Raw genomic sequence first — 23199 nt, forward strand, 5'->3', positions numbered from 1 at the left:
AAATATACTATGTTGAAAAATATCGTTTTTCCACATGTTGTAAAAACATGCCATATGATGAAATAATGTAAAGCAGGCTGTTAAAAAACACTCCAGTAAGGTTTTCTTTAAAAAAAAAAAAAAAAAATCATGAATTTTGGCGCAAAAAAACGCCATAGTATACTATGTCGAAAAATGTCATTTTTCAACATGTTGTAAAATCGTGCCATATGATGAAATAATGTAAAGGAGGCCGTGAAAAACACTCCAGAAAGGTTTTCTTTGAAAAAAAAATCATCATGAATTTTGGCGCAAAAAAACGCCTTACTATACTATGTCGAAAAAAAAATGCAATTTTTCAACTTGTTGTAAAATCGTGCCATATGATGAAATAATGTAAAGGAGGCCGTGAAAAACACTCCAGAAAGGTTTTCTTTGAAAAAAAAGTCATCATGAATTTTGGCGCAAAAAAAACGCCATAGTATACTATGTCGAAAAAAAAAATGCAATTTTTCAACTTGTTGTAAAATCGTGCCATATGATGAAATAATGTAAAGGAGGCCGTGAAAAACACTCCAGAAAGGTTTTCTTTGAAAAAAAAATCATCATGAATTTTGGCGCAAAAAAAAACGCCATAATATACTATATCGAAAAAAAAAATGCAATTTTTCAACATGTTGTAAAATCGTGCCATATGATGAAATAATGTAAAGGAGGCCGCGAAAAACACTCCAGAAAGGTTTTCTTTGAAAAAAAAATCATCATGAATTTTGGCGCAAAAAAACGCCATAGTATACTATGTCGAAAAAAAAATGCAATTTTTCAACATGTTGTAAAATCGTGCCATATGATGAAATAATGTAAAGGAGGCCGTAAAAAACACTCCAGAAAGGTTTTCTTTGAAAAAAAATCATCATGAATTTTGGCGCAAAAAAACGCCATAGTATACTATGTCGAAAAAAAAAATGCAATTTTTCAACATGTTGTAAAATCGTGCCATATGATGAAATAATGTAAAGGAGGCCGTGAAAAACACTCCAGAAAGGTTTTCTTTGAAAAAAAAAATCATCATGAATTTTGGCGCAAAAAAACGCCATAGTATACTATGTCGAAAAAAAAAATGCAATTTTTCAACGTGTTGTAAAATCGTGCCATATGATGAAATAATGTAAAGGAGGCCGTGAAAAACACTCCAGAAAGGTTTTCTTTAAAAAAAATCATCATGAATTTTGGCGCAAAAAAACGCCATAGTATACTATGTTGAAAAATATCGTTTTTCCACATGTTGTAAAAACATGCCATATGATGAAATAATGTAAAGCAGGCTGTGAAAAACACTCCAGTAAGGTTTTCTTTAAAAAAAAAAAAAAAATCATGAATTTTGGCGCAAAAAAACGCCATAGTATACTATGTCGAAAAATGTCATTTTTCAACATGTTGTAAAATCGTGCCATATGATGAAATAATGTAAAGGAGGCCGTGAAAAACACTCCAGAAAGGTTTTCTTTGAAAAAAAAATCATCATGAATTTTGGCGCAAAAAAATGCCTTACTATACTGTCGAAAAAAAAATGCAATTTTTCAACTTGTTGTAAAATCGTGCCATGTGATGAAATAATGTAAAGGAGGCCGTGAAAAACACTCCAGAAAGGTTTTCTGTAAAAAAAAATCATCATGAATTTTGGCGCAAAAAAACGCCATAGTATACTATGTCAAAAAAAAAAAAGCATTTTTTCAACATGTTGTAAAATCGTGCCATATGATGAAATAATGTAAAGGAGGCTGTGATCTGTCATAGTATAGCATGTCACTCTTATAACGTCATAGTATAGCATATCGCTCTAAAATCATCATAGTATAGCATGTCGCTCTAAAAACGTCATCGTAAAGCCTTTGGTCCAACAAACGTCATCGTATAGCATGTCGCTCTAAAATCATCATAGTATAGCATGTTGCTCTAAAAACGTCATAGTATTGCATGTCGCTCTAAAAATGTCATAATATGGCCTTTAGTCCACAAAACGTTATGTCCTGGCTGTCTGAAGTAGGTGAGGAGCAACAGAAAAACAGTCCAAATGCTGGTTTCCAGAGGGTTAGACGAGTTTTTATTTGAAAGAGTAAGTTTACAACAACACAACATGTGAGGGGGTTAAAAGCAAATGGGTGTTAGTAAAATAAGAAGAAATAAACAGAACTAAAAGTGAACTTCACGTTGACATTGATGGACATTCCAACCATGAACTAAGTAAAAGATAATCAATACGAAAAAGAACTCTTCCTGTTCACCTCTTAAAACCCAAAAACACACCGCAGTAACACCCAAAACTAAAACTACCAATGGGTTCCCTGTTTTCCTTTCTGAACAATTCAAAGGTCCCTCTCTATCTCCCCACACATCCACCAACCACTGGAACACATCTCCAAAGTTCTGCCGGGCCAGCTCAGCTTCCCCTCAGAAGAAGTGCCGCCACCTGCCAGATGAAGGAGCCTTTTGAGAGGCAGCTGGCATCGTGATTGGACTGTACTTTGGTCTGTTCCAATCCAGCTTCAGCTCCAGAGACGGCAGGCGGGACGAGTCAACGGAGGCCAGGTGGACGAAGGCATGCAGCTGAGTCAAAAAAAAAAAAATACGATTTTTCAACATGTTGTAAAAAACGTGCCATATGATGAAATAATGTAAAGGAGGTCATGAAAAACACTCCAGAAAGGTTTTCTTTGAAAAAAAAATCATTATGAATTTTGGCGCAAAAAAACGCCATAGTATACTATGTTGAAAAAAAAAATGAGATTTTTCAACATGTTGTAGAAACGTGCCATATGATGAAATAATGTAAAGGAGGCCATGAAAAATACTATGGTAAGGTTTTCTTTGAAAAAAAAAATCATTATGAATTTTGGCGCAAAAAAACACCATAGTATACTATGTTGAAAAAAAAGAGATTTTTCAACATGTTGTAAAAACGTGCCATATGATGAAATAATGTAAAGGAGGCCATGAAAAACACTCCAGAAATGTTTTCTTTGAAAAAAAAATCATCATGAATTTTGGCGCAAAAAAAACGCCATAGTATACTATGTCGAAAAAAAATTTCATTTTTCAACATATTGTAAAAACGTGCCATATGATGAAATAATGTAAAGGAGGCCGTGAAAAACACTCCAGAATGGTTCTCTTTGAAAAAAAAAATTATCATGAATTTTGGTGCAAAAAAATACCATAGTATACTATGTCGAAAAATGTCATTTTTCAACATATTGTGAAAACATGAAAATGATGAAATAATGTAAAGGAGGCTGTGAAAAACACTCCAGAAAGGTTTTCTTTGAAAAAAAATCGTCATGAATTTTGGCGCAAAAAAACGCCTTACTATACTATGTCGAAAAAAAAATGCAATTTTTCAACATGTTGTAAAAATGTGCCATATGATGAAATAATGTAAAGTAGGCCGTGCAAAGCACTTCAGAAAGGTTTTCTTTGAAAAAAAAATCATTCATGTGTCATTTGAAATGTAAAAAAAAAGATTTAAAAGGGTAAAATAATTTTCTCAACCGTTTGGTAGAGGTCAATATTTTAAAAATCACTGGGTCTCTTCATAAAAAAACCATTGATTGTTGTTATTAGTGCCCCAAAGAGATAAGAAATATAAAGAAATAATTTTTCCATTGCCTTTTTCTTGGTGAGGATGTTTAAGGGTTAACTTAACATTGGTAAACAAAACAAAAACGTATCAACAAAGTTTTCTGTTAGAGTTTGTGTTCTTGTAATCGTGTCTTTAAATACTTTCATTTACTGCAAATGAATCTACTCCAAATGTCTCACTAATAATCATTATCAGCCTTAAAAAACCACAAAACACCCCTCTATACTTGACCACACTTAGTACAGTCCGGTTCCCCCTTCTATAAATCTGCTTGGAATCTTCCACTTCCTGTTTGTCAAAGTGGCCTTCTACCTGGACAGGTTTTGTTGGAGCTCATGCAACAAACATTTTGGGTAACTGCACTTTAATATGGATGGATGACACTGAATTAGAGTCTGTTTTAATGAGACTGAGTTAAGATGTGTAGCTCTGTCATTAAATAGGAAGTTATTTCTCAGAATTCACAGAGGAAAGTCTGAAATATTTGCTAGGTTAGCATCCCACATGTTCTTTGGCTCAGCTAAAGCTAACTCTCTCCAACTTCTGGATCTCTTGAGTTGCTTGTTGTTAAAATATCTTGCTATAGGTGCTGAAGCTCAGAAAGTCTGAGATGTTTGTTCAAAATAAGCTCATTCTCAAGTCTTATCTGAACTGTCCTCTTTTGTTTGAACTTTCCCTAAACTTAGGAGTTAATGACAGAGCAGCACATCCAGACTCAGTCTCATTTATGTAGAGATTAAACTTGAGTGTCATTCATTGATGTTAAAGTGCAGTTTTTCAAATGTTTGTTGCACATGCTCCCGACCAAACCAGTCCAGGTGGAAGATGATGTGAAGAGAAAGCTCCAGAGGATGAATATCACACATTTACGTTGGAAATAAATGTCCTTTAATTAGACATTGTCATGCAAAAGTTGCATTTCCCTTTAATGATGTTCAAATCTTTGTTGAGTGTTTTGTTGATGATGGTTTCTAAATGTTTTTTGACACTGGGCCCCAAAGATTAAAACCTTCTACGGCTCACAAGCTGCAACAATTCACACATTATCAACTATCTTTCTGACTAAACTAAGATAAAAAGTGAAAAACTGCCTGATTCCTGCATCATGAATGTAAATCTTTTTGGTTTTTATGACGGTAAACTGAATATATTTGGGTTTGACATTTTATAAACCAAAACAAGAAATGAATTACTGGAGAAAACAATCAACAGATTAATGGACAAAGAAAATGTGTTTTCCAACATATATGGCTGAATTACTCCAACATGACAAGATACATACAATTTAAATTCAGTTTTATTTATATAACGCCAATTACAGGTCAAATTGTCTCAAGACGCTTTATTTTTTTTTTTTGTCATATTTAAAATATGACAAAGTAAGAAATTTAAACCTCTTGACTAATCCAATTTATTATTTGGTTTTTAAGAGACTAATCGACAACTAAAATAAGATTCTCCACTAAAACTAACAAACATGAGGTCAAATAGAAGGAACAGTTTTAAATACTGCAGTCCCACGACGACAAGAATAGTTTGTCAACAAAAAGTAAATCTGCTGGTGGATTCCATTAAAGTCCTAATAAATGATAATAAAGTGTGATACTAAAGATTCGTGGTGCTAAAAATCTCCAAGTAAAGATATCAAGTTGAACATCTGGATGGAGGTTGATAAAAGTTGACCTCCCTTCATTTCTCTGGAACCGACTCCATGGATTTTATGGATGGTGGTTAAAGACCTGCTCTTCTAGTTGTCTTCCTTCTAGTCGCTGTAAAAAGTCAGTCCATCCTGGCCGACTTCAACACCTCTTCATGACAACTTGTTCTGACTCCAGAAACTCGGGAAAACCCGTGGAGACTCGAAGAACTCGTGGAGACTCGAGGAACTCGTCGGGCAGGGGAAGGTGTGGTGGGCGGTGGGGGAGTAGAGGGGGGAGGCCGCCACCCACCTCCCCACCTACTCTCCACCCTGACTCCACCCAGACTCCGCCTTGGCTCCACCCATGTGGTCACTTGGAAACTACGATGACAAAGGGAGGACGAATTTATTTCTTTTTATCTGATCTGTAGCTCAGTGAGTTAAGGATTTGCCTATGGAGCTGCAGGTCGCTGGTTCAAGACCAGACACTTCTTAAATTTTCTCTAAATTCTGACAAAGACAAAGAAAGTTAAAGGCCGGTGGCGGGTCTCGAACCAGCTACCTTCCAGTTGGTAGTCTGTCTTCTTTTCCCCTGAGCTATTCGCTCAGATACTAATTCTTCTTTTTTTTGCGCATTTATCATCTATTTTTTGTCGTTTTTGAGTTTTTTTTTTACTCGAGTCTCGACTCGACCGTTTTTCTCAGGGGGTTGGACTTCAGGAGGGTTGCTGGAGGGTTGAACCCTCAGTTCCAAGACTTTCCAAGCCTCCAGACCTCCCGAGTCCTCAGGACCTGAGCTTTCACACAGTCTGAGGTCTGAAATTCTCTAAGTCCCACAGTAGTTCTCTGTTAGATTTAACTTTCAGACAGTCCAAGGACTGATATCTTCGAGGTTCCTGAGTAGTTCTCTGTTAGTTTGAACCTTTCCACAGTCTGAGGACTGAAATCTTAAAAGTTTCTCAGTACTTCTCCATTAGTTTGAACTTTCTGGTTAACAGAAGCCTTAAAACTTGTGACCATGAGTCTTGATTTCACATTTAGACCATCCATCTGAGTTCTTCTCAGACCTTCACCTGTGGGTTTTTTAGAAATCCTCAACAAACTTTGATTCTCTTCACTGAAGAGTAAAGTTTGTGGAGATCAGAAGGTAACATTAGTTTGATAAATGCCTTCAACTACTAGTAGACTTTATCTGGAAAACAGTTTTCTGAAATGAGCACTTAGTAAATCTGTCCACAATCAAACCAAGAACATAGAAAGAGGAAATGTTTGAAGAAACAACTTGATGTTTTCATTTCAGACTAGAAAACGCTTCAAGACCTTTATCTGTTTTTGCTCTTTTTGATCGTTTTATTGTCTCTTCTGTTTAATTTGATCTAAAGTCTAACTGGTGTCTTTTCAAATGTTTTGTCTTTAGTTTGATTCTTCTTAAACATTTAGTTTTGCTCTTTTCTCACCTTTTATTCTTTTCTAATGTCTGATTTGATTTCCAAATGTTTTGTCTTTTTAATGTTAAATTGTTTTTTCAAATGTTTTATCGGCTTGTTTGAATTTTTTTTTCTTTCCCAATATTTAATTTTTCGATTAAATCTTTAAGGTTTTTCTTTTTAAATGTTTTACCACCTTTTAATGTTTAATTTTCTTTTTAAATGCTTCATTGTATTTTCTGTTTAATTCCTATTTGATGTTTTATTGTCTTTAAGATGTATTTTTCTAATTAAACTTTTATTTTTTTAATTAAATGTTTTGTATTTTTTAAATGTTTAATATTCTTCTTGTTTAATTGTATTTTTTAAATGTGTAATTATCAAAAATATTTTATCTGTAATTTTGAATATTTGTATTTTAAAAATTTTGTTTAATTTCATACTTACATGTATTGTATCTTGTTCAAGTATCCAATTCAATATTTTGTTTAATATTCTGTTTAAGATCATTTAATTGTATTTTATGTTTGAATTGGATAATTAAACAAGATACAATACATGTAAGCATGAAATTAAACAAAATTTTCAAAAAACAAATATTCAAAATTACAGAAAATATTTTCGATAATTACACATTTAAAAAATACAATTAAACAAGAAGAATATTAAACATTTAAAAAATACAATTAAACAAGAAGGATATTAAACATTTAAAAAATACTTTTTAATAATAAAACTTTTTACAAGTTTTATTGTATTAAAGGCTCTTTTCCTTTGATTTAATTGCTTTTTGTTATGTAGTTTATTTCTTTAATCTTCTTTTTTGTCAAGATTTTAACCCCAACCTTACAAATGAAATAAACCCTTAAATCACAACGAAAATACTTCTGTTGTCACAATCATGAGTTAGTCAATTATTCAATTTATCAATTCAACTTTATTTGTTTAGCGCCTTTTACACAGATGACAAAACTAAACAAGCAAAGAGAAAAAAAACTATGCTAAGACTATGATTAAAACTCAAAAACAAACAAAAAAAAAGATTTAACATGGTAATAAAATATGTTGTGTCCAGGGGATGGAGGGACTTTATTGAAGTCTTCTTGGGCTCACATGGGAAATCATTTAAAATATAAACTTGATATTCAGTCTAAGGAAACTGCAGAGTGACAGAAGAACCAACAATATCTCCTGTTTTCTCCTTTAATGAGTCGACTCTTCTTGTGCTTTCAGACCAAAGAACTACAGACTCTTCACAACCTGCTCAAACTCTTGGTACAGGACCTCACCACACGGGTCAAGAAGGTTTCCTTCTCCTCATTTCTACTCTGAAGCTCACCTTCTCCTGCTCAAACTGCTGACAAATGTTTCTGCTGCTCTAAAGTCTGGTCTCCAGAACATCCTAAAAACTCTCAAAGTCTCTTCTGCTGCAAGTTGCTTTGTAGAACTGTTCCAGAAAACCTCACTAAACCACATGGAGGGGCCTCAAGATAGTCGTCCAAATGAAACCGAACAAAAACCAAACTAGCACAGCCCAAACGCTAGTCTCCTGCAGCCTACCAGAGAACCTCTAGGAACAGAGAATCAGGACAGGAACTCTTACCTTCTGGACAACCAACGTGGGTTCACAAACAAGAATACAGAATGTGTCTGACCAAAAACCTCTGAAGACTCACTACAGCCAAGATAAAAACACAACTCAGCTGTACCAAATCCACTAATCACTGCACACATTAGCACCATGTGCTAACTGTGGCTAAAGAACCACATTTACCAAGACAACTATCCAGTACAAAGCCCTAAAACACACCAAGAAACACATTAAAGATGATTTTACTGCTGGAAGCTGCAAGCCAACGCCTAAAAAACTAACTAAAGCAACAGAGCCAAACCCGATTCACTGGTGAAGAGAATCAGAGGAAATGTTTGGCTGCAGCCACATAAAGCAGGAAGACAGTGAGCTGCTCAGGTGTTCCTGATAACACCAAGCAGCCACCTGGACAGCCAATAGGAACACAGCCACCTGGACAGCCAATAGGAACACAGCCACCTGGACAGCCAATAGGAACACAGCTTACTGGAAGTCCAGAGGGCTGGGTTAGTGAAGGAAATTTAAAGTTGAAGCAGAAAGTTAACAAAGAAAGTTGAAAACCACCTTCTGATACCTGAAATCTCTGAGTTTTCACACAAAGAACGCCTGAACATGTCAAACTGGTTCCATAGTAGAACCATCATTGTAAAAACATCATAGTATGGTGTGTTGCTCCAAAAACATTAGGACCCGGCTGTCTAGGGTCGCCGAGGAGCAACACAAAAACAGGACAAACGCTGGTTTCCAGGGGGTTAGGAGGATATTTATTTGAAAGAGTAAGTTTACAACACAACATGTGAGCAGAAAAATCACAAAGTCTGTCTTTAGTTCAGCTGAAAATATTAGTTTTTGTCTTTTTTAATTGACCAAACTTTTCAGGAAGTAGATGAAGAATAATTAAAGCTCTCATGTAGAAGTCCAACTTATTTTAGATCCTTGTGGAGAGTTTAATCTTAGAGTTTGTAAAGCTGTTGAGTTTTTAGAGTCACATGGATTGTTTTGACATTTAATAACCAAGTCCTGAAATAAAATGACAGTTGTGGATTTCTGTCATTTAGTCTGGACTAAACAAATAACAGAAGCATAAATCTCAAACGTCATTATGAGGAGTCTGGATTGAGGTTTCTCACTTGATAATGATCAAAACATGAAATTTAGGTTGGTTTAAAGGAATATTCCACCTTAAATCTTTGAATGTTGACCTAAAAGGTTGGTTTCAGGAAGTTTTCCACCTACAAGGTCCTCAAAAATTCACCTTAAAGGAACATTCCACCAAAAATCCTTGGACATGCACCTAAAATGTTGCTTTAACCGAGTATTCCATCCAAAATCCTCAAAGAGACCTGAGGGGCTGGTTAGAAGGAATATTCCACCTAAAACCTCAGATATAGACCCGAAAGGGTAGTTTAGAAAAAATCCTTCAATGTAGACCAAAAAAGTCAGTATGGAGGAATATTCCACCTGAAATGTAGACCTGAGAAGTTGGTTTGGAAGAATATACCATCCTAAACATCCTTAAATGTAGACTAAAAGACCGTTTGGAAGAAAATTCCACCTAAAATCCTCCAATGTAGACCTAAAAGGTGAGTTTAACGGTATATTCCACCTAAAATACTTGTACATATACCAAGAAGTCAGTGTAAAGGAAATGTAGACCTAAAAGGATTGTTTAAAGGAATATTTAAACGATTATTTTCATTATTTAATAATGTGTTATCAGTCAGAACCCTGGCAAACTTATTTTCATCAGTTTTTTTAGTGGAAGTCACAAATAAAGGAGCTCTTGGTTTTTCCCGGCGTTACTGAGTCCAAAGCTGCTGTTTCAACACAGAACGTTCACATGCATCCACAAACCTCTCAGCACTCAAACACCCACAGACAGGAGGCCGGCTGGACCGAGGCTCGGCAGCATCCTCAGACCCACGAGTCGGGGAGTCGCTGAACTTGTTGGTCTGGTTTGAAGGCCTCCATGTGGTCCACTAGAAGTCCACGTAGTCAGTGTTGGCTTTGAACCGCAGCGACTGGCCGCCATCAGGTGGACCGGCTCGTCCTCGTAGGGCTCCTCCTGTAGCCTTGAGGGAACCACAGGAACATTCAGTAGCTGTTGGAGTTCTTCCTGTCAGGCTCGTGGTAGAACGGCTCTGAAGAATCTTGTACTTGTCTTATCTGGAACAATCTAACAGCCTAAACTGTTAACAGCGGTGTAAAGAAGCAAACACACAGGTATAGATTAGGACTCAAACTAGATTTATTTTAGAAAACAAATCAACTTAGAGGCATTTGTTCACATGTGGCTGAATAGGAGGCCGTCCAATCAGATTTGAGGTCTTCACTCTGTAGGTTGGTTGTTCGGTGAGACTCTTGGACCTCCATCAGCTGACATGGATGTTTGATGGTCTTCCTCTCTAGTGCCAGATGATTCATCCATGAATTCAGCAGCTACAGACTGAAATGAAGCTCATGCTGCCGTTATTGAATTCCTGTTCCAGATCAAATGTTCAGAGCTCACCTTGAATGCAGCCGTCTACTGTCTGATAGTTTTTCTCATTGTAGTCTTCAATAAAGTCTTTTTCCTCATGTCAGGATGTGGTGAGACTCTTTCTCAGTCGCTGCAGACGTCCCTCATTGTGCATCTCCAGAGAAGAAACAGAAAAACTGATCACTGCTTCAGCATCAAACGCTCTCCAGCATTGAGAGTGTTTTAGGAATTCATTCATTGTGTTGTGAACTTTGAAGGAGCACAAACTTTACAGCTGCCAAAGATATGAGCTCCAATTCTGGATGTTTTAGGAAATGAAGTTCATCAAATGAACACTTGATTATTGCTGATAACTCATTAAATTACTGAAGAAATCTAACATAAAAACCTGTAAACTCTCAGGCAGCTTTTGTTAAAGTTTGTCTATAATTCTATCGTCATGTTCTGGAACCAGGACTCTGCAGAAGTTCCTTCAATCAGATACTTGTGTGTTTCTATTTAAGGCCTCAGGTTTGAACGTACAGCAGAGGATTAGAAAGGAGTGATTTTAATGTTTAAATCAGTCCAGTAAATGTTTGGCATGAAAATTATTAAAATTTTGATTTAGATAGATTTGTGTCAGATAAAATTGTAGAGTCTCACTTAAATATATCCAAATGAGTTCAGTGTATTTACATTTTATAGAATATTTGATTTCTTAATCTCAATACTGTAGGGTCTGACCCTAAATATTATAATAATGATGTCAATTTAAATAATATTTTAGTGCAGAGTCATTAACTTTAATCAGCTAAACTTACATAATAAATATCACTGTACAATCTTAACCTGAACATTCATATTATTGAGGTAAATTTACATAAATACTGATATTCTAGAGTCTTAACTGGAATATTTCTAACATTAATCTTTTTGTATTGTGCTGATAAACAACAATAACCCGACTTTCAGATAATATTTGTTGTCTGTGACTCTGAGACTAAATTCCTCCACATTCTGGAACTGGACTGCATTTCCCAAAATGGAAACATGGACAGAATTTAACACTCTTGTATCCATGGCAACGCAAAAGTTTCTGCTTCTTACCAAAGTTCACAACACAAGTAAACATTTTAATGTAAAACTTCAGGGATGACTGCTGACCATAAGTATTCTGATCAATACTTCATGATCAATATCAGGACAGATCTTACAACTCCAGCTGTTGCATTAGACTGCAGTTATTCACAGAGAAATTAAAACATCACATTCATCATAAAAACTAGATGGGACTTTTATTAAATAAAGTGTTGGTGAATAAACAGCGTAAAAAGTGCAAAGCAGCTCCATTAAATCAGGAGATGTGAGACTTCCACAGCATGGATCACCATCTGCTGTGTTGATTCATAGCTGAATGTCAGAATGAACTGAGCTAGAAAAGCTGCTTTGAGCTGCAACATTACGGTCTGACAATCCAACACCATCACAGTTTTCATCTGGTTGTTTTGCTCCAACATGCTGTGAAGTTCAGTTTTTACCTGAATCAATACAGAGATTCTATTTCCAACTAAGACTGGAATAAAAATTAGAATGTTATGAGGTTATTAATGCAACTAAATCCTTTCAGATGGCAGGATTTACTTCTAAGTTCTAATTCAAGTTTCAGTTGGAGCACATTGCATTCACAAAGAAAAACAGTGAAACCTTCATAGCAACATTTAATAAACCTAAAGCTTCCCTGTTGGCTCATTGGTGGAGTTTGTTACTGAGCATCTGAACCTTAAATCCAGTGAGACGACCATCTTCAGTCGAGGCCAGTCAGAGAACTTCAAGACCTTCCATCAGCTGGACCAGATGTGGCATCATCTCCCTCTGAACATCTGGATGACAAGAGAAAAGACAGAAATCAAACACAGATCACAGAAATACAATTTATTCACTTTCATCATTTTATAAAAGTAGCATGAACTTTATTAAAACTTGACAACATCAGCAATGAAAGTAAATGTTTTTATCTTGTGTTGAAGCTAAATTTAAAGTCAATTTTAATGACAGTTTATCCTGAGAGGAGTGAGAATGGAGCTTTTCTTTCCTTTGTAGAATATTCCCTCAAAATATTCTGTTTATTATTGGCTTTAGAAGCATTTTTATTTACTTATTTTTAGATACCACAGACTGATGCACTTTGCTGGTTTGCAGATAATTTCACGTACAATGACAATAAAGATCTTCTAACATATTTTGCTAAAACAAGAACTGCAAACCTTCTCAACCATCTCTCCGGCTGCAAAATTCCAACTGCAACCAAGAATTATCTGATGTAGTTATTATTATAATCTTTACTGAACCAGCCCTGGAATTAATAAAAATCTGTATATGGATATGATTTTCTCTGATGGAACCACTATGGAAGCCGTAGTAATTATTAACTATCCTTTGAAGGGAAAGATTAGGTCTTCTTCAGGTGGATAAAAAATGCTCTCCCTTAAAAAAACAAAAAAAACTGCATACAATAAAGTAAATCTCTTCTGCACTGCACACATACTACACTTTTGTATAACTCTGGATGTCAGAGTAAAGGCAGACAGATCCACCGATCAGCCACAACATTCTGACCACTGACAGCTGAAGAGAACAACATCCATCATCTTGTTCTAATGCAACGTTCTGCTGGGAAACCTTGACATTCATGTGGATGTTTGACATGTACCACCACCTAAACACTGCAGGACAAACAACCCCCTAGTCTCCATGGCAACAGCAGTCCTTGATGCCAGCTGCCTCCCTCAGCAGGACGAACTAAAACTGCTACTACAGGAGTGGTCCGAGGAACACGACAGAGCTAAGCTGTTCACCTGGGTTCCACACTCTCCACATCCAGATCTGATTGAGCATCTGTGGGATGGTCCAGGATCAGCCTGGTCTAGGTAGGACCCACCCTGTAACCCACAGGACCCACAGAATCCACAGGACATCCCCAGAGGTTCTGATGAACCACTGGGTCAGAGGAGTTTTAGCAGCATAAAGGGACCAACACAGTATTAGTCAGGTGGTCAGAATGTTCTACTGTTATATTGTCATGCTGATTATATGATTAGTAAATGTTACCATCAATTATAACGTCCACATTGATCAGGAAAAAAAATATGATCAGTTCATTCAGAAACTGTGGGGTTAAACCTAAAAACACAGACCTCAACAGCAGTTTGTTTCAAAGCAGAACACCAGCCGGTTTTCACTAAAGAAGCTTTCAGAGCAACAATTAAATGACAGTTTTGTTCTCATTAAGGTCAGAGTCAGCCAAAATAATGTACACACATCAGGAAAAGAAAAACTTTTATAAATATTTCATATGTATAAGTACTTCTATACATATAGATTCCTCTTTCTAAGTTTGATCAAATCATAACTCTGTGTCCTGTTGTACGATGTTTTCCCAACAGATGGCGCTACCCTCATGAATGGAGCATCAACACGACGTCTACAACACAACAGAAATGTCTGGAAGCCAGTGGCCACCACTTTGAGCACCTCTTGTAATTGTAGAGGCCAAAGATAACTTTTATTAATCTCGTGATGTCTGAAAAAATTTGGTATGGAAATATTTATGCAAGTTTTTCTTTTCCTGATGTGTGTAAACATTATTTTGGCTGACTCTGTATGATGGGTTTCTGACAGGTCACCAGACAACATCTTTTTATAATAATGACAAACATACCTGCATTCTACAGGAGTGATTTTCCTCATGTGCAGGTAAAGATGTGTGAGGAGCTTAGAGATGACAGGAGCAGGAGTCATCCTCACTAATTCAGCTTCCACCTAGAAACAGAAAGACCACAAACACACAAACTGAGAGACTCTCAAATGTTCAACCTCACAGGCTCAAAATATCTGTTTAGGAAGTGTTGTGTTTCTAAATTCTGCTGAAAGCATTGACAGACATTCTCTTACAAGGTTGTGTAAAAAGCAGCCTGTCCTCTGAGCTACTGAGAAATCTTCCTGAACAAAGTTTCTACGTGTAAATTGGCTCAACTAAAACTAAAGCCTCAGTCAGAGATAACAGGTATCGCAAATTATAAACAACTTTCTTTGTTAACTCAGACTTTCTGCTTCAACCTCACATAAAAAGGGGAGTTTAACTCGTCAGGTGACTGAAAATGAACGGCTTGTGCAGTTCTAGATCCAAAAGTAGGATGTTTCAACTCATGTTTTACTACAAATACATGCGGTAATAAATAAATACAATGGCTGGTTGTTAGTTTATTCACTATTAATGTCACTTTATATACTGGATTGAACTTGAGCAGTGGAAGAGAGAAGGAATTTAATGAAATTATGGAGATTCAGAGAGGTAATGTTGCACAATGTTAAGTTAAGCACGGTTTAATTCAAACCAGCTGAATGTTAAACTTCAGTGCAGCTGAACGGGTTTCAGTTAACCTTAAAGTAAAATAACTTTTTAAAAGCTTAAATACACAGCAGAGAAATACAGGTTGAGAAGGTCATTCTAATAATGAGGACAGCTGCTGCAGCAACTAACACAGGTGTTCAGCGGTAAGTTAGCCACCTGTGTTAATTAGCCCGCTAGCTAACTTAGCCGCTTAGCTAGCTAACGCGTCCAGACCAACTGCTCAAACACTACAAAACACAACTCTTCACAAGTCGCTGACTTAACGTACAACAAAACAACGCTACAGGTTAGAAGTATTTATCTTCTTACCGTGTTTTACTCCAAAAACAAGATCAACAGCAGCCAGAGATGCTACCAGACGTGCTGACCATAGATATACATAGACTAGATACGCTAGGGCGCTGTCTTCTATATTATCTATGGTCTGACCAATCGCTGCTCTCTGGCTCCGCCCTCTGAGAATCTTGTTGTCGTTTGGCTCAACACTTGCTCATGACCACTTCCGGTCTCAGAAAATAAAAAAACCGACCTTTTTTCATTTCTGTGTCTTACTGATTTTACTTTCTTGTTATTCTAAATATAAAACGAAAATCAAAGCATTTTTTTTAGAAAATCGTATATCCCTTTTTGATGATGAAAAGGGAAAAACGCCTTGTATTTCAATTTTAATTTTGGTATTTTAAAACGAAAATCAAATAACCACTCGTTTTTTGTTTTTCAATACCCGTTTCAGAACGGAAAATCCAATTAACAGATCCGTACACGGACCTGAAACGAGTGAGAGCTCGTATCTGTGCAGGCTACAGCCGAAAACTACAGTTGTAGTTGTCGGCTGAAAAACTACAATTCCCGGCAACAACGTCACTTCCTGCTGATGAAGACGGGAGCCTCTCGGGTATGGACACATAAGATTCATGTGACAGGTCATGGCCACAACGTGATCACGCTTATTTCAACGTAAGAAGTCCTCCAAATACCGGTGGTCTGGTTTATAAAAAGTTTTGTTGTGTGCGCTTCATTGTGTATTTTTACAAACCCATCACTGCAACGAAAAAGCACACTGAGACCTGGTGAATGTGTGAAATGTTAGTGTAACTCCCCAGATTTTATATGCAAAAAGAATTATTGATCTATCTTATCTGGTTTAAAATCTACAGCCAATCGAAAATCAATATGCAAAACGTAACGCCGGCGCTACGCTGGGTTCTGAAGGGTTAAAGAACAAAGAAATAAAACATAAACTTGTAGAAATGGCTTGTTTGAATGGTGCTTCATCAAAAAAATAAAACACAGACCATCATCCTTTGCTTTCATACCACTGATTTATGACAATCTTTGCTCTTGTAGTAATTCATCATATTTATTAAACGAGAAGTGTCATCTTTCAGTCAATTGACAATACCCAAGGATAATTTCTCCTAAAAAGTACAATTTCTTGATTTTTTCAATGTACATGAATATAAATGTCCATTTAAAGAATAGTGTCTCATACAATGCCGAGTCAAATTAAGTAGTGTGAAGATGTTTCGCTCCCTTTGTGCCAATGTAAGTCTCAACAACTGTTACGAAGAAACGCATCACCTGTATTAAAAACAGATTGTAAAAGCTTAAAGCGCCCTTCATCCTTCATCTATTAACACATGTAGAGCAGGTTAACCCAACATCACCCTTCAACAGCAGTCTGTGTGAACTCTTCATACATTTGTCACTTCCCGAATGTCACTTTAGGTGTGACAGGGAGTGTTGTCGAGGTGCAATAACATTCAGTATTCAGTCATTACTTGGACAAGGCGCTAAGACATAAGGGCTCTCATGTAAGCTGAGATTAAAGACACTGATGTGCTAGAGAGGTAAATAATAAAAATAATAATCTACCCTCTAGTTGCGCCTTTAAAGCCTGAACTTTCAACTTGCATATTGTCCGTATTATAAGGCAAACATTAGCAATAGTACAAGGCAGTAAAAAATACAATCTTTAACGAATGAAAGACAGACAAATTATGGCTGACTCGTGAGAAATAACACTGTTTACACAAAAGGCACTTCTTAAAGCAAATCATGAAACATTTTGAGAAGTTTTGGTTTGGCTAGCTCGTCCAGAAGAACCAGTAAAAAGTCATGGCCTCTCCTCCAAGATACAATCCAAATACACCGTTGTCAACGTTAAGGCTTGATTGTATGCGTTGCAAAGACTCAACAACGCTTTGAAACGGTCCACAAATGTCATAGTATCGAAGCTTCTCTGTTATTTGGTGGAAGGTTTTGCAAGTTTCCTCGAGGCAGACATCCCAGCAGCAGAGTTTGGCAACTTGTCTTGGCTGCGTTCCAGTTTAGAGCTGCAATCTGAGGAAATTAGTGGGTTTTGGGAACATCCACATGAAGATCCACATGCTGGCAGACACTTGTTAGTGAACGCACAGTTCTTCCTCCTAAATTGTGTTCCACAGTCCTCCACTCACCTGCACTGCGATTATCCTCTGACTCTGTCAGTGCCAGCAGAGCAGGGAAAGTCTTACGCCTGCAGTGACAGAGGAGCAGCAGCCCATTGTGCTTCTGTAATGATGCCTGCTCGCTTAAAGTGGCTGTAAAGGGGCCTCCATAAATAAATAAATTACCCAGCTAAAACAAGGGCTCTGTCCTGTCCTCCCTTTTCAGTCTTTGTGATCTGCAGCCTCAGGGTTGAGATGGACCATTGGGACACAGGCAGGAGGGTTATAACGGGGACGGGAGAGAGGAGGAGGGGGGTATAAGTGACGAATAAGTGGTTTAGGGTCTCTTCCAACCGCTCCGGATCAACGCGTCAGCTCGCAGGAAAGGCTGGTTTCGGAGATCTGTGAGCAGGCATGGAGAGAGGGGTGAGAGACAGGGGAGGGGGGACACACATGTTAGAGGACCGAGAGGTCAATCTGCAAACGTACTTCTATATTTTAACTTTTCTTTTGCAGTGCTAAGAGTATTTTTGAGCAATAAATGCAAATGTGTACTCGGTTCCCACTTTATGAGCTACACCTAATAAACTGGTGTGTTTATATTATTCAGGCCACCTCAATTTTATCAATGAAGGTGAACTAAAGAACAGAAACACCTCTTTTATATAATGCAGTTCAGTACAACAGCACAGCACAAAACATTAGAAGCTTCATGCAGGACTGTTGTAATAAACTGTTGTAGTTGGGTGTACCTGATAAAATGGCAACCACAGTATATTTCACTCAAACATTTACAGAAAATCTGCAATCACTTGTGGAGTTAAACTTTGTTAACTGTGTATTAGAACTACAAAATTAGCAAATAAAGGCATGAACAATGCAGCATTTAACACAGAATGACACATTCCCATAACCTTGTATTTCAACCGGAGGCAGTGATGCACAAAACGGAGAAATTCAAGGCTTTGGGGATGAAGTTATTTGTGCCACTACGAGTGCAGCAGTTAAAAAACACAAAACAATAGCCATCGAAGTTACAGTACAATGGTCAACAAGCTCTTGGGTTTACGAAATAACATACGAGATGCTGGTAAAAGCAGAACAAAATCTTTAAACTGTGTAGTAGTTTTAGTTACGGACTGTTTTCATGGACTGTTGTTTTTCTAGAGCCTGTTGACCAAATAGCTGTTGAGCACACCGCGGATGACAGTTAGCAGAGACAGACATGGCGGACGTTTTTGACAGGTGAAAGGTAAATAAACACTGGACAACATGCAACATTTAATAAGAAGGGGTGAGGATGATGATGTATAAGGGTACAGTTATGCATTAAAACTGAACAATTACATTCTAAAAAACATCACAGGAGCTTCTTCTAGGAAGCACAGACGTAAATAACTGATTTAATGGTCGTTTTAAAGTTGGGACGAGTCATTTCTCTACAACGCTAGACTCAAATTTTAAATTCTCCGTCTTTCTGTTGTGAGGTAAAGCAAATCTCAGTGGTGTGAAGCTTTTTTTTGTTCCTTCTTTCTTTGCATTTGAAGCTCTAGCTGAAGCAGCTGACATCACTGTAGCAGCACACAGGAGCTGGAGGGCCAAGCGGGCCAAGTTTCAGCCAGGCTACCTTCCTTACCCTCTCTTAGGAGTGGGAAATACTGTCATTAATCTTCTTTTCAGCTGGAGGGGGTAGAATAAAGAGTGGTGGTTGAGGAAAGAAGAGTCACATGTTAGCCGGAAAAACCAACACCAAACAAGTTAGTCTCATGGAACAAGGCACTGTCAATCAATCAGTGAATGAGCCAAACCTCTTTCTGTTAAAACTGTTATATATATATATATATAACCTGAGTAATGCACAGCCTTTTGCTTCATGCATGATGTTCTGTGGGCATTGAATTGGAGTCACGATTGTACATTGAGCGTGTTGACATTTTTTTTTTCCACAAAAAAACATGTCGACACTCTGTACAATTGTATTTCCATGGAGATCTGTGCCAGGCAAAGAGGTTTGGCTGACTTCTATCACCAGACGCCTGATAGGAGTCTTCTCAAGTAGAACACAAACAACCAGTGACGGCCCAAGTTAGTTGGAGTCGGGATGTGTTGGGGTTTGGGTGACAGGGGTCATGCTGCATGCACAGTGAGGTCAAGAGGCGTTCGAGAGACACCTGGACAACCTTGGCATTAGGGGGGAAGGGCTAGCAGTTGGCGTCGTCGCAGAGGTTGGCTTCACAGAAGAACCGTGAGCCGCGTTTAGCAGTGCGGGCTGTGAAGGGCACGCTCTTCAGTACTGGGGGAGGAGGGGGAGGAAGAGAAAACACGTCACACCTGAGACACTGCCCTTGTGTGTTGAAGGAGGGGAAGGGGGGGGTGCATTGGACCATAGTTTGTTCAGGAGACTGTAATGAACCTGCTGCACGGAAGCAATGCCTCGGGGTTTAAATAGGATTAGGACACACTGAGCACGTCTTGAAGGCGTCCATTGTATAAAAAGCTGTTACAGCTCTGATAGTAGTGACACACAAGCATTATTAACATTACTATGAAGTATACTGATGCAACATTTAAATTATTTACATGATTAATGACAAAAAACATCCGTTAGCTCATGTGCTGTGCTGAGGCTGTAGATACCATTTATTTCTTCCTTTAAAGCCTTTCATGAAGGATTTTAAAATGCCTATTTTTAATGACTCCTAATGTTAAATTTAAGAAAGACAGGTGCATAATTCCAATCAGTTTTGATTTGAATTGTGTTGTCTTTCTACATGCAAACATAATACATTAAACAATGCTATCAAATTGAAAAAAAATTCAAACTGCTTGTCTATTGAGGCTCAACAGCTCTAGTGTGGCAATTTTCAGAGCTAACTGAACAGTACGCCGTGGATTAACCAGCGACTGCCGTGCTGCTATGTGCTGTGCTCCAGATGTGCTGGAGTCTGAACCACATAGCACAAGGTGCACTTCAAAGGAGCTGAGCAGTGAATGACCACAGTCATCCTCAGCCTGGGAACACTGGTGCTGCTGGAACCCACATGGGGTGTTTTTATGGTTCTGTCCGGCCCACCTGTGATGATGTCCTCAATAGTACCATCCTTGCCCTCGTACACAGGCCGATGGTCTTTGGCTTGCCGCTTGCGCAGCTCTGCGATCAGCTCATGCTGCTGCTGCCTCTTCTTCTGCGCCTGGACCTGAACCAACAGAGAGGATATTTGTACTGTTCGCTGTGCTTCTCTGGCATACCGCAAAGCTTTATTTAGCACTGAGTAAACATGTGATCATTCATTCAGCTCAGTTGCATGCACTTGGGCTGTACCTTGGGGTCATGCTGTTTAGCCTCCTGAGCCAGTAACTTTTCTCTCATTGCTTCCTCTTGCTTTTTCCTCTGTTCGTTTTCTTCCACTGCATCCTGTTGAGGAGAGAAAAAAGGTGAGTCGGTCTGTGACAAGAAACTGCAGCTCAAATAAATCCAAGTCAACACACTTGTGTGGCCCTTTAAAGCTTGGAGAAAACAGGTCAAAAGTTGAACACAAACAGGAAAGGAATGCTTTGATAAACATAAGCAGTCGTTACAAATGTATTCTTTGTCCTTGTGCCCGCCCTGTAAAGCTTTAAAATGCACGCACTTTAAAGGGAAAAATTGGACATTTTTAGAAGATTAGATGAGAAACTCACTACCGATTTCATATCTGCGTGTTAAATATGAAGCTAGAGCCAGTTTTTTAGGTCAGCTTCGAATAAATACTAGAAATAGAGGGAAACAGCCTCGCTCTGATCAAAGTTAACAAAATCTCTGCCCAACCTCTGAAGCTCATTTTCTAACCAAAGCTTTTACTGCATAGAGAGAGTATCAATTTTATAGCTCTCAGCAAGAACACTAATTAGCTCAATATTATGTGAAATCTCAGAAAAGTAGGGATTTTACAGGTAGTAATTAATTATTTTACATTGCTTTTTCTTTAGTATCTCACTGTAATTACTACATTTACTCATAGCCAGGAAGCTCTGCGGGGGATAGGATATTTTTGTTACAGTCTCATTTTCTCCTGTTTTTTTGCATTGACCTTCAAAATCTCTTTTTTTGGGTAGTTTGTTTAGCTTTGTGGTTTTATTTCTACTCATTGCTGCCGTGTCTGTTCTTGTGGCTAGGGCTGTCGCTGAAGCTAAATTGAAGTTTCTATATCTGGCAACTAAAGGCCGAAAAGCTGAACAAACTAATTTAATGCTGCTCTGGGTTGTAACAAGTGTATGTCACACTATTCCTCTGAGTCACACACTCAGACAGACAGACACATGCATCCAGAAATCCTTGTGTCGCACATTTCCTTGAGCAGATCCCATAAATCTAGACCGAGAACAATCTCAGGAAGTGTGCTGTGTGGCGGGGCAGGGCGAGGCTGTCCGGAGGTAAAGGGGAGGATGGAAGGAGGGGAAGAAGAGGAGGGGGGAACCAGTCTAAACACCACAGCTGCAGCTCTAAAGTCAGACCCAGCTGGCCTTTCCTGTTATTTGGCCTCGGACTATACGCCACGTCCTGTGGCACAGAAGCAGCCAAAGCTCTGCCCTGTTCAGCTCCTCTGACAACAAACCGGGGAACTTCCCAAACGAGCAGAGAAAGCTGTCGAGGAGATCGATGCCGCCTCTGCTCGGTGTCCTCACCTTGTAGGCCTTGATGAAGCGCACAAACACAGGGAAGAACACGGAGGGTGGAGTCGTCTTGACGCTCTCTCCGAAGTAGTTCACCACACTGCCGAAGGCTTCCTAGAATTGTGGACGAGCACAGAGTGGAAGCAGTGTTTGTCAGCGCTGTTGAATCACGACGTGTTGTGTACTAGAGGGACTGGGGGAGCTGAGTGTGTGACTGAGGTTTGCCTCATGTCTGTTTTTATGTGTTCCAGTGGATAGTGAGGTTTAGGAGGAGAGGACAGTGTTGGATACCTCTGCTGTTTTGGCGTCTTTTTGCAGTTTGTCCAGCTGTGTGTCACTTGAATGCACAAAGCCTTTTAGGACCGAGTGGTCATGTAGACTGCACTCTCTCCTGATCAGGTCCATGCCTTTGCCCAGCTCTCGCACATCCAGCAGCACATTTTCCAGAGATACTTCACACACAGTCACAAGAGAATACGTCTTTTTTTCAGATTTTTAAATATATATTGTACAGAACACACTGTCTTTGTGTGTTTACTGAAAGAATAACAGTTTTACGTGGACTTACCTGCTGCAGCTTTATCCACAAAGTGCAATTCATTGTGAAAGTTTGCCAGCTCAGGGTATTTCTCCTTCACAATGAGAGCTATGTAGTGGAGCAATGTCATCTTTCTGTCTGTAGACTTAGTGTCCAGCAGCTGCGCAACAAAAAATCATGAGTGGCATTTTCAGGAAAACCAACACAACAAACTGTGCGGCACAATTCTGTGTTGATTTTTATTGCAATGAACTGAGCACTTGAACAAAACTGAATACTCACCAGGTCAAGACTTTGTAACTTGAAGCCATAAACACAGCCCCGTTTGCTGCTGTTCATGTAGTTGCCCAAGGCTAAGATGATCTACAAGTAAAGCAGAAGAATAAATGAATAAGCATAAAAATGATAAATGCTGTTAGTTACAAAACCACCAA

At 38.2% G+C, this 23199-nt stretch overlaps 1 protein-coding gene and 1 long non-coding RNA gene across 9 annotated transcripts in view; both read right to left on the bottom strand.

Annotated features, from left to right (window-relative positions):
• Window positions 1-9017: 9017 nt before the first annotated feature.
• Window positions 9018-15752, bottom strand: LOC129349570 (uncharacterized). Of its 5 annotated transcripts, none has more exons than XR_008602630.1 (4): window positions 15455-15609; window positions 14453-14553; window positions 10565-12614; window positions 9018-10348 (listed from the first exon to the last, which is right to left on the bottom strand). It is a non-coding gene; the product is annotated as an uncharacterized LOC129349570 (long non-coding RNA). The 5 variants fall into 5 exon arrangements; XR_008602629.1 differs by having other exon boundaries at window positions 9018-10460; XR_008602628.1 differs by having other exon boundaries at window positions 9018-10465.
• Window positions 15753-16479: 727 nt separating this feature from the next.
• fmnl3 (formin-like 3) overlaps window positions 16480-23199 on the bottom strand; it is a 37384-nt gene continuing 30664 nt past the window's right edge. For 2 of the 4 annotated variants that reach the window (XM_023290176.3, XM_023290171.3), the window contains 8 exons: window positions 23048-23128; window positions 22796-22925; window positions 22519-22679; window positions 22240-22341; window positions 20897-20989; window positions 20648-20771; window positions 19755-19867; window positions 16480-17976 (listed from right to left, as the gene is read on the bottom strand). In XM_023290176.3, the coding sequence (XP_023145944.1) occupies window positions 19776-19867; window positions 20648-20771; window positions 20897-20989; window positions 22240-22341; window positions 22519-22679; window positions 22796-22925; window positions 23048-23128 (783 nt within the window). In that variant the 3' untranslated portion in view covers window positions 16480-17976; window positions 19755-19775. Of the gene's footprint in view, window positions 17977-19745; window positions 19868-20647; window positions 20772-20896; window positions 20990-22239; window positions 22342-22518; window positions 22680-22795; window positions 22926-23047; window positions 23129-23199 lie in introns of all 4 variants that reach the window. The other 2 variants (XM_023290172.3, XM_023290174.3) reach the window with 2 other exon arrangements.

Source organism: Amphiprion ocellaris, chromosome 8 (assembly GCF_022539595.1).
Source record: "Amphiprion ocellaris isolate individual 3 ecotype Okinawa chromosome 8, ASM2253959v1, whole genome shotgun sequence".
In the NCBI taxonomy this organism is placed as follows: Eukaryota; Metazoa; Chordata; class Actinopteri; family Pomacentridae; genus Amphiprion; species Amphiprion ocellaris.